This window comes from Chanodichthys erythropterus, chromosome 17 (genome assembly GCF_024489055.1).
Source record: "Chanodichthys erythropterus isolate Z2021 chromosome 17, ASM2448905v1, whole genome shotgun sequence".
Lineage (NCBI taxonomy): Eukaryota > Metazoa > Chordata > Actinopteri > Cypriniformes > Xenocyprididae > Chanodichthys > Chanodichthys erythropterus.
In genome coordinates, this window is record NC_090237.1 from 12,626,573 (window position 1) to 12,653,018 (window position 26,446).

General features: G+C 37.8%; 1 protein-coding gene across 2 annotated transcripts; it reads right to left on the reverse strand.

Annotated features, from left to right (window-relative positions):
* Nucleotides 1–320: 320 nt before the first annotated feature.
* itgae.2 (integrin, alpha E, tandem duplicate 2) lies at nt 321–25,595 on the reverse strand. 2 transcript variants are annotated; one of them, XM_067365074.1, is made up of 32 exons: nt 25,473–25,595; nt 25,147–25,249; nt 24,928–25,007; nt 24,724–24,797; nt 22,190–22,295; nt 22,053–22,103; nt 21,885–21,956; nt 21,630–21,751; nt 21,372–21,523; nt 21,104–21,257; nt 20,712–20,856; nt 20,379–20,449; nt 20,146–20,266; nt 18,917–19,044; nt 16,896–17,039; nt 16,591–16,797; nt 15,400–15,527; nt 15,148–15,278; nt 14,906–15,054; nt 14,564–14,683; nt 13,873–13,943; nt 13,663–13,786; nt 13,471–13,557; nt 13,296–13,381; nt 13,134–13,214; nt 11,582–11,657; nt 11,398–11,499; nt 11,280–11,309; nt 11,101–11,181; nt 10,705–10,791; nt 10,515–10,625; nt 321–1,273 (listed from the first exon to the last, which is right to left on the reverse strand). In XM_067365074.1, exons 1-32 carry the CDS (start codon nt 25,498–25,500, stop codon nt 1,220–1,222), a joined length of 3,276 nt encoding a protein of 1,091 aa, XP_067221175.1. In that variant the 5' UTR covers nt 25,501–25,595; the 3' UTR covers nt 321–1,219. The 2 variants fall into 2 exon arrangements, with proteins under 2 accessions (XP_067221175.1, XP_067221174.1); XM_067365073.1 differs by having other exon boundaries at nt 16,591–16,800.
* Nucleotides 25,596–26,446: the final 851 nt, after the last annotated feature.

Below are 26,446 nucleotides of genomic sequence, written 5' to 3' on the forward strand. Positions count from 1 at the left end.
ATATATATATATATATATATATATATATATATATATATATATATATATATATATATATATATATATTTATTTCATAAAGTGCATAAAAACTGAATATATCTGATATCCAACAATTTTGCTTTAATAAATGCTATTAAAAAATAAAAATAATATATATATATATATATATTTGATTCAATGTAGTAATTATATATATATATATATATATATATATATATATATATATATATATATATATATATATATATATATATAAACAAGTTTTGTATAGGTCAAAAAACATTAATAAACACAGAGAAAAAAATACAAACATATGTCCATGACATTTTATTTGTGGCATTTAACCTATTCAGCTATTATGGTTCACCCCAAACATCAGTTCACTCAACAGTTGTGGCATTGGCATTATACATAACATATTATTATGTATATTATAATTAAGCACCATTTTAAAACTTTGAGATACAATCTTTGTGTGTTGTCCTGTGACATTCATTTGTCAGATGTAAGCCTAAACATAGCCAGACATGTGAGAGAGTTCCATACAAGGACATATCACATGACCTGCTGTGTGTATGTGACTTTTTATGTGTGTACACCAAGTAGAACTGTTTGACCGCTAGTTATATCCAAATTCAAATGAGTATTATGTCTCTGCTGGTCTCCCAGCCTGGTCAGGTTGGTTAGGCTGGTACATTTGTTGGTTTTAGATGAGGTTAAGCACTTTTAAACTTGACAGAAGAGTCAGTCAATCAGTTAAACACTACATTGACTGTACTGGGGAATCATCTTAAACCAGGTAAGAACAAAACACCAAAAACAGCTTTTTTTTTTTTCATGCAACCAAAATGGTTTTCAAATGTGTGTTACCACAGATTTCATTTTTTAATTCAACCATGTTTTTAGATGATTCTCATAAAATTTGGACTTTGGTGTCTCATCAAATCTGAGCTCAGTTTCTGCACACTACATCCAGGCAAGAAATTAGTGCCTTGATTATGGGATTTTTAGGATTTACATTTATTTATATAGAGATTTTCTCTAACATTCTTTCTGTACATACTATATTAAATAAAATATAATCATAAAAAGCTTCTTAATACTAAATTGATATTAAAATAAACAAGATAAGTTTTATCTCAAAAACAAGTATTTCTTGACACAAATGTAGGCAAGATATATATGGGAATATATATTCCATCCTGGGCTTTGGCAGTCTTCAGTGTGGACTCTGTGCTTGGTCCACTTTATGGCGGCGACGGAAAAAGCCACACTGAAAATAAGATCACATAAAGAGTCAATGCCTGCTGAGAAAATGGTTCTGTTCGGAATAGAGTACCTCAGAGATGACGTGTTTTTGTAGGCCAACCTGGAAGTTAGCGGCGCATGGGTTCCCTCGATCGAAAGCCTATGCATTTTTCCCATAGACTTTTGGAAAATCACAAAAAATAAGCTCTGTGTTTAACAAAGGGTTATGACACTTACACGTTTTGTCTATCAAGATAATCTTTACAAGTTAACACAACATACATTTTGAAGCCTAAATATAGTGGTCAGATATGAAAAGCTAACAGTAGGCTATAAACGGACTACAGCGCACCATCGGATCAATGTCACCACCAAGCTTCCTCAAACTTTATTTAAAAAACGTTATTTTAAAACATGCTCACTGATTATGATCTGTGCTGTGTATGATATTTAACCACTTTTTCATGAGAAATTCTGTCTAAAGTCCCCGTCAAAGGAAGAAGTCCCTTTTAGCAACTTGTTAGCAACCGCCGTTTTTAAGACACTGTCAGAAAGCCCGCGCCGGAATGGAAAATACACAACGGTTTCTGACGGACTGATATGAGAGTTGCTACTTCCATCAGACTGATGAGAGAGCCAGCTCCAGCCGCGCTCTTCCCGATATTGTTCAGTGTTGTGCGTTCATGCAAAATTGTGAGTAATCATGTGAATATTGTTTATTCAACAAGTTGTTATTGTAAATGTCAGATGTTTGGCGAGTGTTTGAGATATGCAAATGACGATCGCGGCGCGATCGCGGATAGACGCTAATCTTGTCAGCCGCATCAGTATGATCACGTTGAGTTAACACGTGCCTTGTTATTATATGCTGCGTCATGCCGTGTATTGATGTTTATCATCTTATATAAGGTTCATATATTATCTGAAAGTTGATTATTCATTTGTAATGACTGTTTTAATCAGTTATTGATACTTTGAGACATTTGTACAGAAATATTGCATTCATATTATATTCATTTATTGTTTTACAGACCACAACACAACTTTCCATAACTCCACACAATTATATTGTAAATGGATATTACTGACTGCCTGACAAGTGCTATTAAAGAGAAGTTTGAAGAGGATATACTTCTCCTGTGCCTGATTCTCTTATCGGAATCATTGTCCATATTTGTCCGCCATCAGATCCATGATTTAAAATAGATGTTGGGAAGTGCTTCCCCACATAAATTGGTCCTTCGAGCCGGAGCTGGTAACAGCAAACAATATGGACACTGCAGCTAGTGATGCATCAGAGACTGTGGATAGACCCAAAAGAGAGTAAACTGCCTTCTCATCTGGGTGACTATGAGGTTGGCTACATACCTCCAGTGGACCCTCCTCCAATCGCTTCTTCTCGCTGTCACAGCCAACATAAGAGCCAATCGAGGAAAACGTCCCATAGTAAAGCCAGCTCTCATTCCAGATCCAGTTGTCATTCCATTATCTCTGGTCTGCCAGCTACTTCTGCTCTCACAAGCAGTCAGGCAGCCATAGTGGAGGAGAGAATCAAACAGCGGCAGTATGACGAACTACTTCACCAAATAGAGGAGGACACACTGGCAGAAAAGGAATATCAGAGACTGCAAACCCAAGCTAAAGAGGCTCAGCGGGCTCAGGAAGAGGCTCTTATGGCAAAGGAGGCCTTATCTAATCAGTTAGAACGACGGCGCAAGTTGAAAAAAGCAGAAACTGATCTAGAAGTGGCCAAGCTGGTGTGTTCCCTACTCAGCAAAGATACAAGTTTGACTGATCCAGAGACCCAAGCATCACCTGACACAACTGGGCCACCACCTCGGTTCCTTCATGCCAGCTCAGCCCTCTCACCTGTATGTCAGCAGTCTCCCTGCCCCTCAACTTCAGTGATGCAAGCCACACAGACTGTTCCAGAGGCACAGAGCACATTAAGAGACTTGCACACAGTTCAGTCAACACCTAAAACTTCTCCCTTACCATTACAAGCGATTATGCCTACACAAGCTCCAGCTCTCACAGCACAGTTCCCGTGTGCAGTCACTCAAGTCCAAGGGAGACCACAAGCCGCATACCCTGTGGAAAACATGTCACCTGTTCCACAGCAGGCCAGCCCAGTCTCGCTGCCACTGACCTCATTAAACCCTATGCAACCAGCAGTAACATCACACACAGATGGCGTCCTGGTGTCACAGACTGTACCCCCTGTCGCAACCATTGCATCATCCTCAAATGTGAATACTCTGTTACCAAGCCAGGTAACCCCACCTATGGGTCAGACTAATCCCTTTTCAGCCACACAGCAGCAAGTGACAGTATCACATAACACACCCATCGGCCCTCATCCCTATCCAAATGCATCTGTTCCTCAAACTGGTTACTTGCCTCAACCCGGGACAGAGCTTCTGATGGCAGCTGCTTATGGTATCCCTCGCCCCACACTACCAGTGTTTGAGAGTGGCACCGAAAGTGACTTTGCTTTGTTAAAATTGGCCTTGGATAATCTATTAAGCCACCATACTCACATTAGCGAGCAGTACAAATATCAAGTGTTGCTGAGTCATCTGAAATTTGCTAGCGCTCAACAGTTGGCTAAGGCATATATGCACCACCCACAACCATACACGGCAGCATTGCAGGCTTTGCAGGAGAAGTATGGCCAGCCAAGGCAGCTTGTGCAAGCAGAATTAGGTGCTATCATGAGTACTCCGCCTCTCAGAATGGGTGATACCAATGCATTTGACTCGTTTGCCTTGTCTGTTCAATCCCTGGTAGGCATGTTAAGGACTCTGGAGGGTCAGAATGGATATGAGCTTATGTGTGGTTCTCATGTAGACCGCCTTCTGGGAAAGATGCCACCCGCTTACCGAGATGGCTTTGTAGAATACTGTCTAAGCCATGGTATTCTTCAGACTGGTACAGATAGAACCTACACACTCCCCGACTTGGCAGCTTGGTTACAAACAAAGTCACAAGCAAAGCGTATCTCTAGTCGAGCTGCTGCCATGTTTCAATCTGACACAACCAAGTCATATAGCAAGAACAAGGGAACCACACCTTATCGGGAGCGGCCGACACCTGTACTTCTGACATCAGAGAAAAATGCCAAGTCCTCTGAACCTGCGCAGGCGAAAGTCAGCTCCAAGCCAAAGCCCTATTGTCCTCATTGCAACAACCAAGATCATTATCTCAACTCCTGTGATAAATTCAAGAGGCTGACCACCACACAGATCGTCACCTGGATCACAGAAGGTAAACGTTGTTGGAAATGTGGCCGAAATCATCCAGTGGACTCCTGTAACCTTAAGCGGCCCTGCAAAGTCTGCAAAGAATTGCACCTTACTGTCCTACACGAGTCTGTCAAAGATACTTCCCGAGCAGTGCTTATGGTGAGCTTGCCATCCACACTGATCTATCTTGATAGGCCCAATCGATCACAGAAAGTTATGCTTAAGGTTGTCAAAGTTCTCTTGCACAGTGGTGGCCAAGCAATTGAAGCTCATGCTGTCCTAGATGATGGCTCTGAAAGAACCATCATCCTTCCTCCAGTAATTCAGCAGCTTGGGTTAAATGGAGCTCCAGAAGTTCTCCCTCTACAGACAATCCAACAAAGTCATACCAAACTTGAAGGGTACACAGTAACCTTGGAGGTCTCACCCATCACCAAACCAACAGAGAGGTATGTCATTCGTAATGCCTTTACTGCTTCTGGTCTATGTCTTGCTGAACACAATTACCCTGTGGCAGCTCTTCAGAAAGCATATCGGCACCTGAAAGGTCTACCACTACAACCTGTAGACAAAGTCAAACCCTTACTCCTCATAGGGTCTGATATGCCACACCTCCTGACTCCGATTCAGCCAGTGCGTAGCGGAGCAGAGGGTGGCCCTGTTGCCATATGTACCAAGCTTGGTTGGGTATTGCAAGGCCCAATGTGTCCAATTCAGCCCCCTAAAGGCCAGCAACAATGCCTTCATATTATGACAGCCCCAACACGTGACGAGCTGTATCAGCATGTGGAGCGTTTGTGGCAAATTGACACCTTGCCATACAATGAAAAGTTGATCACAAGATCAAAACAAGACCAACAATGCTATAACCTCTTGCAGTCTGCTACTGTCAGAGTAGACGTGAATGGTATCCAACGATATGCTACTCCGCTATTAAGGCGTACTCCTATCGCCTTGCTGCATGCAGGCAAAGAGGCTGTACTCTCCACTCTTAGAAACATAGAAAGAAAGCTGGCCAAGAATCCTGAGCAAGCTCAAACTTACTGTTCTGAAATTCAAAAGCTTGAATCAGCAGGCTACATTGCCAAGATAACACCAGAGGAGGCAGACAAGTCCGCTGAGTCATGGTTCATTCCGCACCACATGGTGCATCATAACGGGAAGGACCGAATAGTCTTCAACTGTTCCTTCCAGTACCATGGTCAAAGCTTAAATGAACAACTCCTTCCAGGGCCAACTCTGGGCCCATCTTTGCTAGGCGTCATACTGAGGTTCAGGCAACATGCCGTTGCAGTGAGTGGGGACATCAAAGGTATGTTCCACCAAGTACGTCTCTTACCTGGTGACAAGTCAGTGCTGCGATTCATCTGGAGGAACATGGATAGGGAAGCTGACCCAGACATCTACGAGTGGCAGGTACTTCCCTTTGGTACGACCTGCAGCCCGTGCTGCGCCATTTATGCTCTTCAGTATCATGCCCAGCAACACAAAGACATCATGGCTGGCTTAGCTGAAATCGTGGAGAACTCATTCTACGTCGACAACTGTCTTCACAGCACTCCTGACCAAGGTGAGGCCAGAGCCATAATAGATGGATTGCGTCAGTCTTTGCTACAGGGAGGATTTGAGATCAGACAGTGGGCGAGCAATATACCATCCACCCTCAAGCACCTCCCATCGGAAGCCAGATCAGCTAGTAGTGAGTGCTGGTTGTCTCAGAATGGCACAGACATGCAGGAACCTACCCTCGGTCTACAGTGGAATTGCCTTGATGACACCCTCGGGTATAAGAACCGCTTAGCAGAGCCTGTTCAGCCCACCATGAGAAATCTGTATAAAACTTTAGCAAGCCAATTCGACCCTTTGGGTTTTATCATACCATTCACCACAAGGGCTAAGATTCTTATTCAGGATCTTTGGAAACACAACCTCAGCTGGGATGACCCTATCGAACCCCTACATCTGCGTGAGAAATGGTCCACATGGGTCGCAGAGCTTTCCAGTATCACCGAAGTACAATTCCCCCGACCTTATGCTCCTGGCAAATCAGACACTCCTTCCACCATTAGGGAGTTGCATGTCTTTTGTGACGCCTCGGAGAAGGTATATGGTTCCGTGGCCTATCTTCGGATCACAGACAACAGTGAGAAAGTCCATGTCACTTTTGTCCTAGCTCGGTCTAGAGTGGCCCCACGTAAATGCCTATCCATGCCACGTCTAGAGCTGTGCGCTGCGCTTTCTGGATCCCAGATGGCCAAAGTGATACAGGCTGAACTGACCCTTCCCATAAACCAAGTTACATATTGGACTGATTCCACTACTGTGTTGCATTGGTTAATGTCGGAGTCATGCCGATACAAGGTGTTTGTGGGGTCACGAGTAGCCGAGATTCAGACTTTGACAGATGTTACTAGGTGGAGGTATGTTGACTCCGCTCGAAACCCAGCTGACCACATCACCAGAGGTCTCACCTTAACAGAGTTGGTAAGCTCTCACCAATGGAGATCTGGGCCATCCTTTCTGACTGAATCACTTGATATGTGGCCAATAATACCCAGCACAGGCACTGAGCCTGACCTTAGTGAGATGAAAAGGTCATTCTTTGTTGGAGCAGTCACTGTTCCTAGTCCAGTGCTTTCAGACCTCAGTCAGTTCAGAACCTGGAAGGAGCTAGTTCAAGCTGCTGTCGATTCCTGCGATGGGGCGGCCAATATTGACGCCACTTGTGAAGCCTCAAAGTTTATTCAGGCAGAGAAGTTTCTCTTAGCACAGGCACAGATTGATTCATTCCCAGACGAATTCAGAGCTTTGAAAGCTGGTCAGTCCATTCCAACAGACAGTCACTTGAGCTCTCTCGCTCCAGAGTATGATAAAGATACTGGTCTTATCAGAGTGGGTGGACGACTTCGTCAAATCGAAACCCTGCCTGCCGATACCATCCACCCAATTGTCCTAGACCCTAAACATCAGGTCACAAAGCTACTCATTCAAGACATAGATCAACAACTCCATCATCCTGGTGCAGAGCGAGTTCTAGCAGAGCTACGCCGTAGATTCTGGGTGCTTAGAGGCCGTGAAGCTGTACGCAAACACCAACATTCCTGTCAGGATTGCCAGTTTTGGCGTGCCAAGCCACAGAATCCACAGATGGCTGACCTCCCACTCTGTAGGTTACGCCTCTTCAAACCACCATTCTACTCCACCGGCGTAGACTGCTTTGGGCCCTTTCATGTAAAGATAGGCCGGCGCCAAGAAAAGAGATGGGGGATTTTATACAAGTGTTTAACAACCAGATGTTTACATCTTGATCTCCTTGAACACTTGGACACTGATGCCTTCCTCCTTTCTTTACGACGCTTTATAGCCCGTAGAGGGAAGCCTTTCGAGTTATTATGTGACAATGGCACAAACTTCACTGGAGGCGATCATGAGTTAAAGGACAGCTTTAGTCAAATGGCTCCTGAACTTCAGACACAGCTGGCTAAACAGCAGATCCAGTTTCGCTATAACCCACCGAGTGCCCCTCACTTCGGCGGAACATGGGAGCGAGAAGTGAAATCAATTAAGGCTGCCTTGCGAGTCATTCTACGAGAACAATCTGTGACTGAATCTGTCCTGCAAACACTACTAGTGGAGGTTGAGGGCATACTCAACTCCAAGCCGCTTGGCTATGTCTCATCAGACATTGCAGACCTGGATCCCGTGACTCCAAATATGTTACTCATGGGACGCCGTGATGCTTCATTGCCACAAGTCCTTTATGATTCATGTGAGCTCTTGGGGAAACGCAGGTGGCGACATAGCCAGGTATTGGCTGATCAGTTCTGGACTGCTTTCATCCGCTGCTACTTACCAGAACTACAGGGCAGACAGAAGTGGAGACTGGATGGCAAAGAGTTGGCAGTGGGACATGTGGTCCTCCTAATTGATCATCAACTCCCACGAGCTCTGTGGCCTGTGGGTACCGTGGCAGAGACCTATGCAGGGCCCGATGGGAAGGTTCGGACAGCCAAAGACCAAGTCAGAGACAAGATGTACACACGCCCTGTTGTGAAACTAATTCAACTCCCCCAAATGACAGATGATGATACAAACCCTCCGGACGGACTTTCTTAACAAATACAATTATCCTGACAGATAATTGGGGGCGGCTGTGTCAGAAAGCCCGCGCCGGAATGGAAAATACACAACGGTTTCTGACGGACTGATATGAGAGTTGCTACTTCCATCAGACTGATGAGAGAGCCAGCTCCAGCCGCGCTCTTCCCGATATTGTTCAGTGTTGTGCGTTCATGCAAAATTGTGAGTAATCATGTGAATATTGTTTATTCAACAAGTTGTTATTGTAAATGTCAGATGTTTGGCGAGTGTTTGAGATATGCAAATGACGATCGCGGCGCGATCGCGGATAGACGCTAATCTTGTCAGCCGCATCAGTATGATCACGTTGAGTTAACACGTGCCTTGTTATTATATGCTGCGTCATGCCGTGTATTGATGTTTATCATCTTATATAAGGTTCATATATTATCTGAAAGTTGATTATTCATTTGTAATGACTGTTTTAATCAGTTATTGATACTTTGAGACATTTGTACAGAAATATTGCATTCATATTATATTCATTTATTGTTTTACAGACCACAACACAACTTTCCATAACTCCACACAATTATATTGTAAATGGATATTACTGACTGCCTGACAAGTGCTATTAAAGAGAAGTTTGAAGAGGATATACTTCTCCTGTGCCTGATTCTCTTATCGGAATCATTGTCCATATTTGTCCGCCATCAGATCCATGATTTAAAATAGATGTTGGGAAGTGCTTCCCCACAGACACAATAAAGGTTTACAAAATTACAAGCGGGTTATAACTGGTGTTTTATGTCATAGATCAAAATGTGAAAATATTTAGAGGCTTTGTTAAACACACACCTTATTTCAGGCGATTTAGCAAAACCCATTCAAAAGTCCTAAAATGCTAACTCGCTTCTGGGTTTTGCCTACAAAAATGCGTCATCCCTGAGGTACTCTATTGCATTCAGTATTGAAACTCTTACTACACTACCAGTTTAACAAGATTTTTAAGTGTCTTTAAAACAAGTCTCTTCTGCTCACAAAGGCTGCAATTATTTGATCCAAAATACAGCAAAAACTGTAATATTGTGAAATATCTTTACAATTTAAAAGAACTGTTTTCTATTTGAATGTATTTTAAAATGTCTTTTATTTCTGTGATGCAAAGCTGAATTTTCAGCATCATTACTCCAGTCTTCAGTGTCACATGATCTTTCAGAAATCATAATATGCTAATTTGCTGCTCAAGAAAATTTTTTATTATTATTATCAATTTTGAAAACAGTTGTGTACATTCTTTTTCAGAATTATTTGATGAATAGAAAGTTCAAAAGAACAGCATTTATCTGAAATATAAAGCTTTTATAACATTATCACTACCGTTCAAAAGTTTGGGGTCAGTAAGAATTTTTATTTTTTTGGGAAAGAAATTAAAGAATTTGATCAAAATTGATCAAAACTGAAAGTATAGACATTTATAATGTTGCAAAAGCTTTATATTTCAGATAAATGCTGTTCTTTTGAACTTTTTTTTTAAACAGTTGTATACTGTTTTCAACATTGATAAGCAAATCAGCATATTAGAATGATTTCTGAAAGATCATGTGACACTGAAGACTGGAGTAATGATGCTGAAAATTCAGCTTTGTCATGACAGAAATAAATTATATTTTAGAATATATTCAAATAGAAAACAGTTCTTTTAAACTGTAAAAATATTTCACAAATGTGACTGTTTTTACTGTATTTTGGATCAAATAAATGAAGCCTCTCTGAGCTGAAGAGACTTCTTTAGACATTAAAAAATCTTACCGTTCAAAAACTTTTGACCGGTAGTGTATTTCTGCAGTATATTGCATACAGACTGTGCACAGGATGCATTTTTCTATACATAAAACCCTTTTATCAAGTGTGGGGACAGAAAGGAAGGGTTAATTTTACCTTTATGAGAATGATAATAATGATCAAAAGGAACAGAAATCCTCCTATGGATCCTCCAATGATGGCACCTTTAGATGATGTCACAGTCAGCTTCGAAATCATCACCTCCACCTGCATTGCATGAATAAATCTCTCCGTCATTAAATGCTTGATAACATGTTTGCATTTTTGAAAAGGGTCTTTCATTCACCGTAACGGTCCTTGAAGTATCCTTCACAGCATAGACGGTCTCATCAAAGCTGAATGTTCCGACGGCAGTGATCTTTTCTGATTTTTCCTATCAGTTTGAAAAGTTATAGTGGATAAACAGTTAGTTGATGCACACAATTAGCACTATACCTGGATTAAATGCTGCATTCATGCCATGTCGTAATTACTGTAATTTCGTGATGAAAACACGTGACATTCTACTCTGAGCTGTTCAGACTAGGAATTATGCATTTGTATGACAACACTATCAATGGCTAAATTAATCTGCAGTGGTCAGGTGGTACAGCTGTCACATGGAACAGAAAATTCCCACCTTTCAAGCTGAGTTGAAATCTCGTAATTATGACATGGCGTGAAAGCACCTATACAACTATACCTGAACATCATGTATCAAAACATTGGCATCAATGGAGATTTCCTGCAGCTTTTTCATGGGACATCTGATGGTATAGGATCCCTGCAGGCACAAAAATATAAATATAAAATATATTTTAAATTTAAAATATTTAATAAAAACAGCTGAACAGTTTTCTTTGTTTCAGGGTAATATCTTACCTCCACTTCATCTTTTGTCAAGACACACTCCTAATGCAGAAGAAGCAATAAATGTTAATTTGAAAGCTTTCATGCTGTTTATGGTCACTCTATGCACTAAATATTTCATGTGTGGTACCTCTGGTGTGACACTTTTGATGTGCAGATCGGTTTTGTACGTGTCCTTTGTTATGTTTACAACTACATCGATTGTAGCGCCATACTTGTTTTCACCTACAAGCTAAATCAGAATACAACAAAATATATTAAATGTATAATAGAAATATATGAACATAAAATTAGCCAGTTCTTATATACTGTACCTGAAATACAAACTTCATCGGTTGAGTCTCTGCTTTTGCCCCCTCTTCAATACGGAGTCTATACGGGGAGGCTGTGCTGTTGTTGTGGAATAAAATCAAGGTTTAAAGGGGTCATGAATTGCATTTTTTAAAAACATATAATATATAATAGATTTTTACATCAAAAATTGTCATAATTTACAAATAAAAGACCATTTTCTACTCTGATTTTAGCCCTCTGATTTGAACGCTCTGCTGGAAGGGGCGTGTCTGCTGTGAGACTTCAATGTAAAGGCCCACTGCTGTTATTGGCTAACATCTTTGCATATAAAATATGCATTATATGTGGAAGTCTCTCAAAAACTTTTTATCTAATTGTGAAAAGTGTTGATAATGCCATTATATTTAGAATATATTTAGGTTGCAGTGTTGTAGCCAATGTAAGACATGTCTGATGAGGGCATGAATTCAGTGATCTTGTCATTGCAATTCGATTTCTGCACTCTCATGAATGCTTTCATCATAACTAACAAAACAAACACAATGTAAATACAGATTCGTTGACCAGTGCAGACAGCGTCACTGATTATAATGGGATTTTTGGCAAGAGTCCAGAACTCAGTCGCTTATAAACTTGCGCTGTGATTGACAGCTCCAGTGAATAAAAAGGGAGCTTTCTTTATAGAATTTAATTACAGTTTAAATAACAGATTATTTTCATGCTACTAAGAGAAATAAGGTGTAGTTGACGTTTAGTCACTGGCTTGATTCTGACACATAAATAGCAATAAACAATTTTGAGACATAGAACGTCAGACTGTACATGAATCATTAAATATCAATAGGTAAATATCAATATCAATCATTAAAATATCAATATCAATCATTAAATATCATTAGAATTAACATAGTTATTTGCATTACTGTCGGGTCCATATCTTATATAGATATGGACCCATATCTTATATGTCATACAATAAAAACCGGCGCCAAAATTGTGACTGATTGCTACTGAGACATTCACATAGTTAAAAATAAATAGGAACTTTCCTAAGATTAGGATCCTTTGGAAGGTCATTTTTATTTATATAAAAAAAATATTTTTAGTCAAGTGATCCTGTATTTTCTCTCCTTTTCATCTCACTAAAGCCTGATTTATACTTTTGCCTGGCTCCGCACCGTGAAAAAAACTGGGTGCCGGTGTGATGACGCATACATGCTCGGCCAGATTCGCCTTGCATTCGCGCATCTTTGGATGTGGAGCCGTGTGGAAAGTTACAAAATTTGCCGTCCACACCGCCACGCACTCAATCGTGCGCATTCAACGTGCACTTCCACCAACTTGCGAACGCGTCGAGTATAATCAGCCTTAACGTGCCAGTGGGTAGGGCCAAAGATGCAATGATGTAGATGTTGATGCAGAGGTGGTCTTCAGTCATAATCTGACAAAATCCGAAACGAGTCGTTTCCGGGATACTGTTTTTGGACTACCAAGGAAGTTTAATCAAGGATAATTTATTTCTCAATTCATGACCCCTTTAAAGCAAAATACTTATCAGGTTTGTTCACTTACCCAGTCAGCTGGATGGGTAGGGAATACATCACTTTAAATGCATATATTTTTGAGTCCAGAGGCTGAGAGATTTGATTCTGACTGAAACCAGAGAAAATGTGTTTATTTTATAAAGCACATTAAAAACTGAATTTTATATAAAAAGAGAATCAGCTCTCAAACCTGGTTAGATTAGCGATTATCTCAGAATTCCTCAACTCAGATTTGAAGTCATTGTCATTGAGCTGCCAGGAGATGAAGAGGTTGGTCTGGAAAATGAAAAATAAAACTTTTCATTACTGAAAAAATCAAGTGCAAATGATATCAGAATTCTTATGTTTCAAAGATAAAGTCATACCTGTGTGTCTCTTTTAAAAACAGGGTGTTGAATATTACACTGTATCTGATTGTCATTCTTCACGGGGCAGGGGGCACCTTCTATTTTCTGTAAGTGAGACACCAAACCAGGTTGTTTTGTATCTACTAAATGTATCAACAGCAGATGTAATTTGCTTTTGCAAGTCTTATAAGGTGAGGTCATGTTTTTTACCTTCTGACTGAGTATGCTGGGGTACGTCACAGTCAGGGTGGTCATATAGGAAGGGTCTTCAGTATTCGTAAGAGTGAAGTTGATATTCAAGCTTTGAGTTTCTCCAATTATGATCATAGTTTCACTGCAATTATATTATTTTAGTTACAAATAGACCCCCCATCAAACTGTATTTTTACATTTCAGTTAATTTAATTAACCAGTACATACCTCATTTTTGAATGAGATAATGTAATACTTGGTTTACAATCTCTAGCATTGCAGTCATTTTCAAGGGAAATCTAAAAATAACAACAAAAAATATATCAATAGCTTGCTATGAACATTGTAAATGTTATTACATAAATTGAAAGTCATTTAATAAACAAAATGCCTAATATGGATGATGGATAAAACCTTTTTTTTTTATAAATCAAATAATACTTGGTATTCATTAAATTGGTCAACAATGACAGTAAAAACATTTATATTGTTACAAAAGATTTCTATTTCAAATTAATGCTGTCATTTTGAACTTTCTATTTATCAAAGAATCCTTAAAAAAAGTGTAAAAGTCTCCAGCACCACAACTTTTTTCAATAATAATATTTCTTTGAGCACCAAATCAGAATATAAAAATGATTTCTGAAGGATCATGTGACACTAAAGACTGTATAATGATGCTGAAAATTCAGCTTTGCATCACAGGAATAAATTACATTTTTAAATATCTTTAAAATTGTAACAATATATTTCACTATATTACTTTTCTGTATTTATAATTAAATAAACCTCCTTGTTGATAAAATTTACCAACAGTAGTGTAACAAATGGTGAAAGATGTCTATGTTCACAAGTGCATGTGAATTGTTTATATTATGAATATTCTGGAAAAAAAAAAATATATATATATATTTTTTACCTCCTTTACAACCTCATTTGGAGTAAATACGTCAAGAATTCGGATAGGGGCTCCATTTGGGTGGGAAGCCAATGAAAAATCCAGCTTGATTTTAATAGGTGAAAAACAATCAGAGCACCCCTGAAAATAAGACAATCAGTCAGTATCACAAAGAAAGGATTGTGGCTCTCCAATTCATTTTGCAATGAAAAACTTGCTGTCCAATGAATACTGACAACTTCTCTTGCAATTTAAAGTGATAAGAATAGACTGGATGTCTGTTCTTCTTGTAACATTTTATTTTCTTAAAAAGTGAACAAGTTATGTAGGAAAAAAAAAGAAGAAAACAAAGAAGCAATGTACCAAATATTGAAGGTCGATACGTGTGCACTCTTCATCTGGCATCAAAGTAACAGTTTTTTTTAAGACATCGCTGTTATCAGCAATGATACGCTTTTTGTCTACATTAGAATCCAAGTCAATTTGGTAATGAAGAGGAAGTATTTCTTCAGCTAAAATGACAGAAAGTCAATTTTGGTTAAAATAATCATGAGGATTGTGACTGTGGCTCAAGAATACTCACTGAAATGAAACAGAACACTTACTTTGAAGTTTTCCCTTTCTCACTTCAAAGCATACACTGAAAATGACGTCAAGCTTGCTCATCTGTTGAGTCAGTAAAATTTCTTTCGGAGTAACTGTTATAACTGGTTTGATAACCACAACAGGGATAGTTCTGTAAAAAAGAGCACGAACATGAAACAACATCCAAAGAGAAGGTTACCCTATCCTACAATGAAACAAATGTATACTGAAATATAATTTAAACAAAATCTAACAAAATGTTTTTTACTCACTTAAAAACAGTCACTCTCCCTTGACTTCCAACAGCGATGTAGGGCTTATTTGGTGGCGTGGCAGGAACGCCACTTACTGACTGACCAAAATGCATAAGTTTCATTCCAAAATCTGAGGGTGAAATTTTCTAGGGAGGAAACAGCAAATTATATTTGAAAACACTTCAAGTCACTCTGAGATGGAAAGACAAACTTTAAAGAATTCATCTTTAGGTTATTGTTATTTTAATAATAGGTATATTGTTATTCATTTTTAGAATAAAACATAAAAAAATGGAGCTATAATGGTATATATGGTAATGAAGTGTCTATATGAAGAGACTCCATCTGAAATCAGTCTTTTCTTATAATCTGCTATAATAGGATATCAATTGATTTCATTATTTTTATAATTTATTTCATTTTATTCATTTGATTTAAATAAAATTTTGTTAAATAATTCATATAAAACAATTGGTCTCATAATAAACTGCATCATTTTGTCATGATCCTTGATGAAAAAACCCAACAATAAAATGTAAACAACCTAATAATAATAATTGAAAACCACAACCCCCAGTTTTACAGACCACGCTTAAGCCTAATCCCTGACTAAAATGCATGTTTGAGCTGTTTTAACTGGAGGCAACTTGTACTGACCTATCTAAATAAGTCAGTGTCATTGTTTTGTCTCAAGATGCACATCAGCAATGTTTTTTTTTCTTCAAGTTATGCTAGATGCTATTTATAGGGTTAGTTCATACAAAAATGAAAATCCTGTCATTGCTTACCCTCATGTCGTTCCACACAACAAAAATGACTTTATTTATAATGATAAATTATAATATAAACAGTGTAGGAGACTGACAGGGAAAAGATGAATTTTGTTGAATAAATTTTCGCTTCATAACATTAAGGTTGAACCACTGTAGTCACGTGGACTATTTTAATGCTGTCTTTAGTAGGTTTGGGCCTAGAATGTGGTAATTAAATTTCTCTCTATAAAGAAGCCATAGAGCTCTTGGATTTCATCAAAAATATCTTAATTTGCGTTCTGAAAATGAACGAAGGTCTTATAGTTGTGGACCGACATGAGGCTGAGTACTTAATGACAGAATTTTCATTTTTGGGTGAACTAAGGCCTAATCCTGGCTTAATCTAAGCCTTGTCTGAGAACAGGCTCAAGTGTAAAGAAAATGTGCTGATACCCACTTGTGAAAAGGCCACCTGAAGGCCATCTTTGAATCCATTGTAAATGTAAATGCTTCCCGAGGAATCTGTTTCCAGAGGTGCGCCTACTGCTACATCATTGTAATTGTTCCCATCAATATCTCCTATAGAGGCAATGGCTGCACCAAACCTTGCAAAGGTCTGTCCCTCGTCATGCTTTAGCTCCGTGGCCACGCTCTCAAACCTGCCCTGCTTTGGAAAGATTTAAAAATAACCCCATTAGCTACAAATCATGTTATAATATTCCCCAAACATATCCGTGTGCCGAAAGGAGAGTACGATCATACCTGATTCAATTTGTACACTAACACTTTGCCTTCCTCCCCATGTAGATAGAAATGTGGTGCTCCAACTAATAGATAATCTGTGATTTTATCATCATCATTATTAATGTCCAAGGCACAAAGAACTGATCCAAAGTAAGATCCAACCTATGACAATTACACATCACTTCATTATTATCATTATTGTTCAAAAATAATAAATAATATATATATATATATATATATATATATATATATATATATATATATATATATATATATATATATATATATATATACATACAGTGGGTACAGAAAGTATTCAGACCCCCTTAAATTTTCACTCTTTGTTATATTGCAGCCATTTGCTAAAATTTCCCCTCATTAATGTACACACAGCACCCCATATTGACAGAAAAACACAGAATTGTTGACATTTTTGCAGATTTATTAAAAAAGAAAAACTGAAATATCACATGGTCCTAAGTATTCAGACCCTTTGCTGTGACACTCATATATTTAACTCAGGTGCTGTCCATTTCTCCTGATCATCCTTGAGATGGTTCTACACCTTCACTTGAAGGTCCAGCTGTGTTTGATTATACTGATTGGATTTGATTAGGAAAGCCACACACCTGTCTATATAAGACCTTACAGCTCACAGTGCATGTCACAGCAAATGAGAATCATGAGGTCAAAGGAACTGCCTGAAGAGCTCAGAGACAGAATTGTGGCAAGGCACAGATCTGGCCAAGGTTACAAAAAAATTCTGCTGCACTTAAGGTTCCTAAAAGCACAGTGGCCTCCATAATCCTTAAATGGAAGACATTTGGGATGACCAGAACCCTTCCTAGAGCTGGCCGTCTGGCCAAACTGAGATATTGGGGGAGAAGAGCCTTGGTGAGAGAGGTAAAGAAGAACCCAAAGATTACCGTGGCTGAGCTCCAGAGATGCAGTCGGGAGATGGGAGAAAGTTGTACAAAGTCAACCATCACTGCAGCCCTCCACCAGTCGGGGCTTTATGGCAGAGTGGCCCGATGGAAACCTCTCCTCAGTGCAAGACACATGAAAGCCTGCATGGAGTTTGCTAAAAAACACGTGAAGGACTCCAAGATGGTGAGAAATAAGATTCTCTGGTCTGATGAGACCAAGAACTTTTTGGCCTTAATTCTAAGCGGTATGTGTGGAGAAAACCAGGCACTGCTCATCACCTGTCCAATACAGTCCCAACAGTGAAGCATGGTGGTGGCAGCATCATGCTGTGGGGGTGTTTTTCAGCTGCAGGGACAGGACGACTGGTTGAGGGAAAGATGAATGCGGCCAAGTATAGGGATATCCTGGACGAAAACTTTCTCCAGAGTGCTCAGGACCTCAGACAGGGCCGAAGGTTTACCTTCCAACAAGACAATGGCCCTAAGCACACAGCTAAAATAATGAAGGAGTGGCTTCACAACAACTCTGCGGCTGTTCTTTAATGGCCCAGCCAGAGCCCTGACTTAAACCCAATTGAGCATCTCTGGAGAGACCTAAAAATGGCTGTCCACCAGCGTTTACCATCCAACCTGACAGAACTGGAGAGGATCTGCAAGGAGGAATGGCAGAGGATCCCCAAATCCAGGTGTGAAAAACTTGTTGCATCTTTCCCAAAAAGACTCATGGCTGTATTAGATCAAAAGGGTGCTTCTACTAAATACTGAGCAAAGGGTCTGAATACTTGGGACCATGTGATATTTCAGTTTTTCTTTTTTAATAAATCTGCAAAAATGTCAACAATTCTGTGTTTTTCTGTCAATATGGGGTGCTGTGTGTACATTAATGATGAAAAAAAATGAACTTAAATGATTTTAGCAAATGGCTGCAATATAACAAAGAGTGAAAAATTTAAGGGGGTCTGAATACTTTCCGTACCCACTGTATATATATTATTTATATATATATATAATTTATTATTATTTTTTTTTTGAACACCTATAATTATTTTGAGTTTTAAACTTTCAAAACTTAAAACAAGCAGTCTGGTGTGTTGATATCAATTGTACAAATACCTGATCTCCCTGGAGCACATACTTTTCGGAGCCGTCAAAAATAAATACTCCACCAGTCAGATTATACCGTGGTGCACCAGATATGTACAGAGTTTTATCGGATAATTGAGCAGAAGTGACGCTATAACCTGTAATCAGGAAGGAGATTCAACAAACATGAAACTAGGATGGCTTTCATTTACCCAGGTGTACAATATCAATAAAAATCTCTTTGATGGATTCACCCAGCACAGATTAGTAAATTCTATACTAATACATATAATATTAAAGGCTGCTAGGAAGAGGATTACTGTGAACTGGATGATACTGCATGAACCTAACATACCAGAATGGACACGCAGACAGAAACAGATATTATAAGCCTATATTTTAGAAAACGACTGCTGAACTGCACATTTCACTTAAAAATAATTTTAATATATTTATAAATCCTTCATTTTTATTGAAAATAAATGCAAGCTTGGCAAAAGGCAGATTTGAACTTGTGTCGATCACGTTAAAAGCCAGGTCTGCAAGCCTTACTTGCTACTGCCGCGCCACTGAAGACACTGAACTCTCCATGTCTTTTTTTAAAACTTGAGTGCCAAAATGTAAAAAATTAAATAAACAGAACAAAAAAATCAAGAACAAAATGGCTTAAGCAAAAATCAGTATTTAGTGTGACCTCCTGTAATTCTTCCCATTTCTTAAAGAAGAAACTCTTGAGAAACTTCTCATCATATTTTGAATGTTTTCTTGGCCTTCCAGTCCTTTTCCATTTTTAATACTGTATACACAGCAAAATCCCCAGAGTTAAATCAACTCTGCTCAGATTACATATGGTCCCTCTCTACTTAGTGTTAAAGTAATACTGAAGCAGAGTTAAAGTTAATGAGATAATTAGGTGATTAAGTTATGATTGAGCATTAGTGATGAACACCTGCTGTTAACAAGCAGAATCAGCATTTTGTCTCATTAACTTTAACTCTGCTTCAGTGTTATTTTAACTAGTTCTCTGAGCAGAGTTGATTTAACTCTGGAGATTTTGCTGTGTACAAATTTCCTGTATTTTTCGGTTATAAAGAGACTGAGAAATAATTATATATACAGTCATAATAATTGCTAAAACAACATCTAATGGTGTCCTAAGACTTTTGCACAGTACTGCGTATATATATATATATATATATATATATATATATATATATATATATATATATATATATATATATGATATTTTATCAACTCACCTAAATACGAAAATTTCGGTCCATTATCAGTGTCATTCATAAATTTCACAGTGTCATCAGATTTCAAAATGACCCCACCACTCCAGTCATAGGCACCAACTGCTCCAAAAAGAACAGATTTCTATGCAAAGAGCAAATCAGACTAATGTTAATAGTGTATCAAACATCCACACAATTTCTTTGAAGATGAAGTTCTTGAATAAAAAATATCAGAAACCAAAAATCCTACTTACATCCTGCATGATATGGGAGCTGAATCCAGCTTCTGCGAGCTGGAACCGAAATCCTTCACCTTTGTGAGTGCCTAAGACAAAAAGTGGTCAGATATTTCATGAAACTTGGTAAAACTCACATTAATATTTTGCATATTCATTTATGTGAAATGTTATATAAAAGCAGTACCATTCACAGTTTTGTACTTGTATACTTTTTTTCTTTTCTTTTTAATTTTACAACTTTTTTATTTAGGTTACAGCAAGTCATCCAATCAGATTTTAGCATTGAAACTATCCATCATACAGCCTTTCTCTATTATACAGCAGAATATTTGATGAAAACTTTCTTACCTTCACCCCCAACTATACTTTTCTCCAGTTTGGACAGAATGTCATCTAATGCAGCATAAGTGGAAACATTGAAAAACTGACCAGGATCTGCTATGTCTGTCATCTCTTTTATTGCTTCCGGTTTAGACAGAATACCTTCACCAACCTAAAGATTACATGATGTTATTAACTGTATTGTTTTTTTGTTTTTTTTTAAATAAAACATAAAAATCATTAACAATACAATAACATATGGGTTTTTAAGTAGGGCTCAGGCGAACCTATAGAAGTATCTCGATTAAAATAATTGACAGTAATCTGAGATTGTTATTCTAATGGATGATGTACCATTCAAAAAAGATTTTCAAAAAATCTAAAATGCTAAAGAAATAAGCAGTAAACAGGACACTTACTCCTATGGAATAGCGATTGATATCTTTCATTTGTGGCATGTTCAAAACATCAGCAAGATTCATTGGGTCTCCCAAAATTTTCCCGTCAGACAAAACAATTATTATTTTTTTGGAGTTATTTTTTGATCCATTCTCAGGGATGAAAATATTTGTACTGTAAACAACCAAAGAAACCAGTGAGACCATGACATTAACGTATCACCAATAAAAGTGCTACATGCTTATACACTTAAGGTATAAAATGTCACATCATAATTTGTAAACTCACAGGACATGATGGATAGCTGAGGCAGTCTTTGTGAGATTGTAAATTTGCTTTATTTCCTGGACCTTTTGCAAGGTTCTAGCACCATCCGCATTGTCTAGAAGTGAGAGCTCTGTCCTGATGCTACTGCCATATTGCACCATTGCAAAGTCACACTGAGGAGAAATTTATTTATTTATTTTTTTTTTTTGATAAAATACCTTTTCAATTGTAAAAAATAGCTATAAATGTGTCATAAAAAATCTTGTAGTTTATACTTGCATTGAAACATGCATTCCAAACATTTAACATCACATTGTAGATGAAGTGTTTGGCTCTCTCAAAGTCTTCAGCGGTAATGCTACCAGAGCCGTCCAGCACAAAGGCAATCTCTGTCCCAGCATCTACAAAAGATATTCTGAAATATCAGTATAGAAATAATGGTTTCTTTTATTCTGTTAATCTGTAGTATGACACCATCAGCATGACATTAATACTAATACAGATTTATTTCAAAAACTAAACATAGACTAGTACCATCTTCATCCTCATCTTCATCTGTTTTTGTGTCACTGTCCAGCTGGGCTTCTCTTCTCATCCTCCATTTAACTTGTGGATATTGAAAGAAATGTAAATTAGCAATCACATTCTTTAAATGGGTCAAACTCACAACAGTTTATTTCATTTTATTTCAGGTGGGCTCACCTTGATCGATTCTTCTACCTCGATTGTTGTTGTTATTGTTGTTGTTGTTGGCTGAGATGAAAGAGATTTAGGAAAATCAGTTGTAGGATTTTATCTATATGAATCTGAAATACCATTATTAAATCATCCATTCATACCTAATTTAGCAGGATTCAAGTCTTCTTTCCCAGCACCACTCATCTGTTGGCAATTTCCATTCAAATACTCAGTGACTGACTTCTTTGTGCGAACCTGATTACACATCTTGGAAAAAAACAACAACACAAATCTAAATATCTCGATTGTATCTTTCACCAAAGTTATTTCTCTTCATATTTGGCTATCATTTAATTCTAACTGAATAAACAGCTGTTAATGCCCTATGTTAAAGGGGACCTGTTACAACCCCTTTCACAAGATGTAATATACTGTAAGTCTGTGGTGTCCCCAGAATATGTCTGTGAAGTTTCAGCTGAAAATACCCCACAGATCATTTATTGTTAAATTTGCTCCTATTTTGGTGCAAGTTTTTTGTGTATGTCCCTTTAAATGCAAAAGAGCTGCTACTCCCAGCTGCCTTTCCCGAAGAGGGCGGAGCTTTATCATCTCCTGCTTCAGTTGCTTGACGACAACAAAACCGGAGAATCTCAGACAGCAGAAATGACAAACATCAGTAACAGTGTTAAGCCTTACATTGTTCAAACTGGAGTCAGACACTGATGAAAAGACTCAGGAAGAACTTTTAGAATACATCTGGACATTTCTGAATGGTTAGTGGATAAATTTATGTAGTTACTGTGGAGTTGATTCAACTCATAGCATCTGCGGCTATGTTAATTTTTTCTGCAAATCCAGCATTGAATTGACCCTTGTTTTTGAAGCAGTCCGTCATAAAATGACGGCATGGCAACAACACTATACTACAAAAACTATTCCTCTTCTTTAAAGGTGCCATAGAATCGAAAATTGAATTTACCTTGGCATAGTCAAATAACAAGAGTTCAGTACATGGAAATGACATACAGAGAGTCTCAAACTCCATTGTTTCCTCCTTCTTATATAAATCTCATTTGTTTAAAAGACCTCTGAAGAACAGGCGAATCTCAACATAACACCGACTGTAACGTAACAGTCGGGATCATTAATATGTACGCCCCCAATATTTGCATATGCCAGCTCATGTTCAAGGCATTACACAAGGGCAGGCAGTATTAACATCTGGATCTGTGCACAGCTGAATCATCAGACTAGGTAAGCAAGCAAGAACAATAGCGAAAAATGGCAGATGGAGCAATAATAACTGACATGATCCATGATTACATGATATTTTTAGTGATATTTGTAAATGTTTCGTTAGCATGTTGCTAATGTTCTTTTAAATGTGGTTAAAGCTACCATTGTTTCTTACTGTATTCACGGAGACAAGAGCCGTCACTATTTTCATTATTAAACACTCGCAGTCTGTATAATTCATAAACACAACTTCATTCTTTATAAATCTCTCCAACAGTGTGTTAGCCACGGAGCATATCCTCAAACTCATTCAGAATCAAATGTAAACATCCAAATAAATACTATACTCACATGATCTGATGTATGCATGCAGCATGCATGACGAACACTTTGTAAAGATCCATTTTGAGGGTTATATTAGCTGTGTGAACTTTGTTTATGCAATGATAGAGTCGAGAGCTGAGGAGGGGGTGGAGAGCGCAAGCAATTAAAGGGGCAGCAGTCTGAATCGGCGCATTTCTAATTATGCCCCAAAATAGGCAGTTAAAAAAAATGAATAAAAAAAATCTATGGGGTATTTTGAGCTGCAACTTCACAGACACATTCAGGGGACACCTTAGACTTCTATTACATCTTGTGAAAAAGCATTCTAGGGCACCTTTAAAGAAGCGGAAACTGGTACACTGTTGTCACTTGCGAAAACAAAATGGCAGAACCGTGGGTGGAAATGTGCAGATTTATGGGTGGTAATAGTATAAAAAGTTCTCCTTCCTATGTCACTAGGGGAGCAAAATCTGTGCATGCTCGTTTTTTTCACATGCTTGCAGAGAAAAGGTTACTGGGTTGTCCTTTTTCATGTTTTCTGGGTTGCACAAGGGACCCGATTATAGCGCTAAAACACGGAAAAAGTCAGATTTTCATGATATGTCCCCTTTAAATAGGAACTACTCACAGTGAAAGAATCGCTCTGATTGAGACTTTTGTAGATCGTTTTATTTTAGAGATATTTTCACTAGGGAAGTGCCGTCACACTGGTTTTGGTGAAGTCACAGTTTTGACTCACAATGTTGATGACTTCCTCCTGATAGTCACAAGCATCATCCTGAACAATTTCCCATAATGTCCCAATACATATGAACAAATACAATTCCCCAGAAATAACTGTGGTCTCCCAACATGTCTAGTCCTACTTTACATTTCACAAAGTATTTTCCCACCATTTTCCTTCTCTCTGAAAAACAGTTTCCTGTACTCTAAAGGAGAACCGACACATCTGTCTGACACGTACGTGAAGGGGAAGCCACACTCTCTGCGGTTTACTGTGAAAATGATGTGCGACAGACACAAGACCTTTTGCAAGCTCTATCTAATTATGAACAGTTTACTTCTCATTGCAAACAATAAATGAATAAACAATAAAACAGTTGTTGACCAAATTTTCCATCCCTGTTATACCTACCACAAACTGCTCTTCTTCTGATGTCATGGCAGAAGCTACGGATGCCACAGGTCTCAGGCCTTTTGGTTTTTCATCTTTAAAAGAGATATTGGTATAATAAGATTTTAACTGTGAAAGTAATTCTGTAAATCGGTGAGGACATTAAGAAATTAACAACATTGTGAAATCAGCTTCATAATGAAAAGATACAAAAGACAATCTTACCGTTAAAATTTACTTTGTCGCACCCATTCTCTAGAGTGCACCTGAAAAGTTTTCCATTTGTTGGGGAAGGAACAAAAACTCTAGAATAGGAGAAATTAAGTCAATTTTACTAAAATATGTCAATACATTTTCTTTATGATGACCTATTATGACCTACTTTAATTTTAACTATTTTAGTAAAATTACAGAATTATCTAAAAAAAAATATAACTAACTAACCCATCTTTTGATTGGACAACCGTTTGCCCAAAGAGTGGATCCTCATTTGTAAAATGCTTCACTGGATTTATTTGAATGTTGAACCCATTTACACTGCATATGACTGTAACATACATGTAAAATAATTAGAAACACAACGATTCAGACCGATTTTACTTCACAGGGACACAGTGATACGATTATATTTTAATAATATTGTTTCTACTTTTACCCAGACATTTTCAGATTCAAATAAATAAGTGTTTAAAACATGCCCAAACTCAAATAAATGTTTCAAATAACTAACTATAAACATCAAATATCAATTACTGTAAATAAATACATACCAGTCAAAAATAGCAGTCCTTTGTACATTTTGTGAATTTGATCAATTCCACACTTTAAAAAAACATATCAGCACACTGCGACAGACAGCAGCTCGTTGTGGTGTAGAAAGTAGAACCTGCTGCTGCTGACTGTTAAACCCTCCCCCTTGACACACTTCAGACACCGCACATTTACTCAATAGTTATGAGAATTCAAAATTATTAGGTTTTTATAACTGTTTATATATATTTATATTGTTGTAAAAACTGAATGTTAAGTACATGAGTTTGCCAACACCATCAGACCATGAAACACTTTTGTGATGAACGATTTTCAAAACTGTCACATGCTTTTTGTGGTTCTCATACAGATCTGAAAATAAGTTGGCAAGGCTATTGGTTCAACTGGTTCAACTTGTTCTGACTGGTATCACTTGACTCAAATTCAGATTTTACACAAAATGTATTTTCTATTTTGACCACTAGAAGAAAAATTGTCCTTCTACTTTATAAATCTTAGATGCCCATTAATTATCACTGGCATTCTAGACACACTTGTTTTGCAAGAGGGAATGTATCTAATCTGAGGCGATCTAACGCAGACTTTGTTACAGGATGTGGTGAACATGGAAACCAGAAACTCTAAATATGACAATAAACTAGTTTACCCTCAGGCCTCAGTTTTTAAATTGACCACAAAATATACATATATTTTTTTCTTGAACAAGAGTATACAAGCAATTTGAGTTGAATCACAGCTGAGTGTAATAGTGCTGTAATAGAAATGGTATACATACATGGTTAGTGGTATGTAGACAAACTGAATTTATATTATTTATATATATATATATATATATATATATATATATATATATATATATATATATATATATATATATATATATATATTAATATATCCCTCATATATCAGGGGATGGTCCTGGGTTGGTTCTCTGTGTTCCTGTGTTTATTTCTTGTCTATGATAGTTGACCTA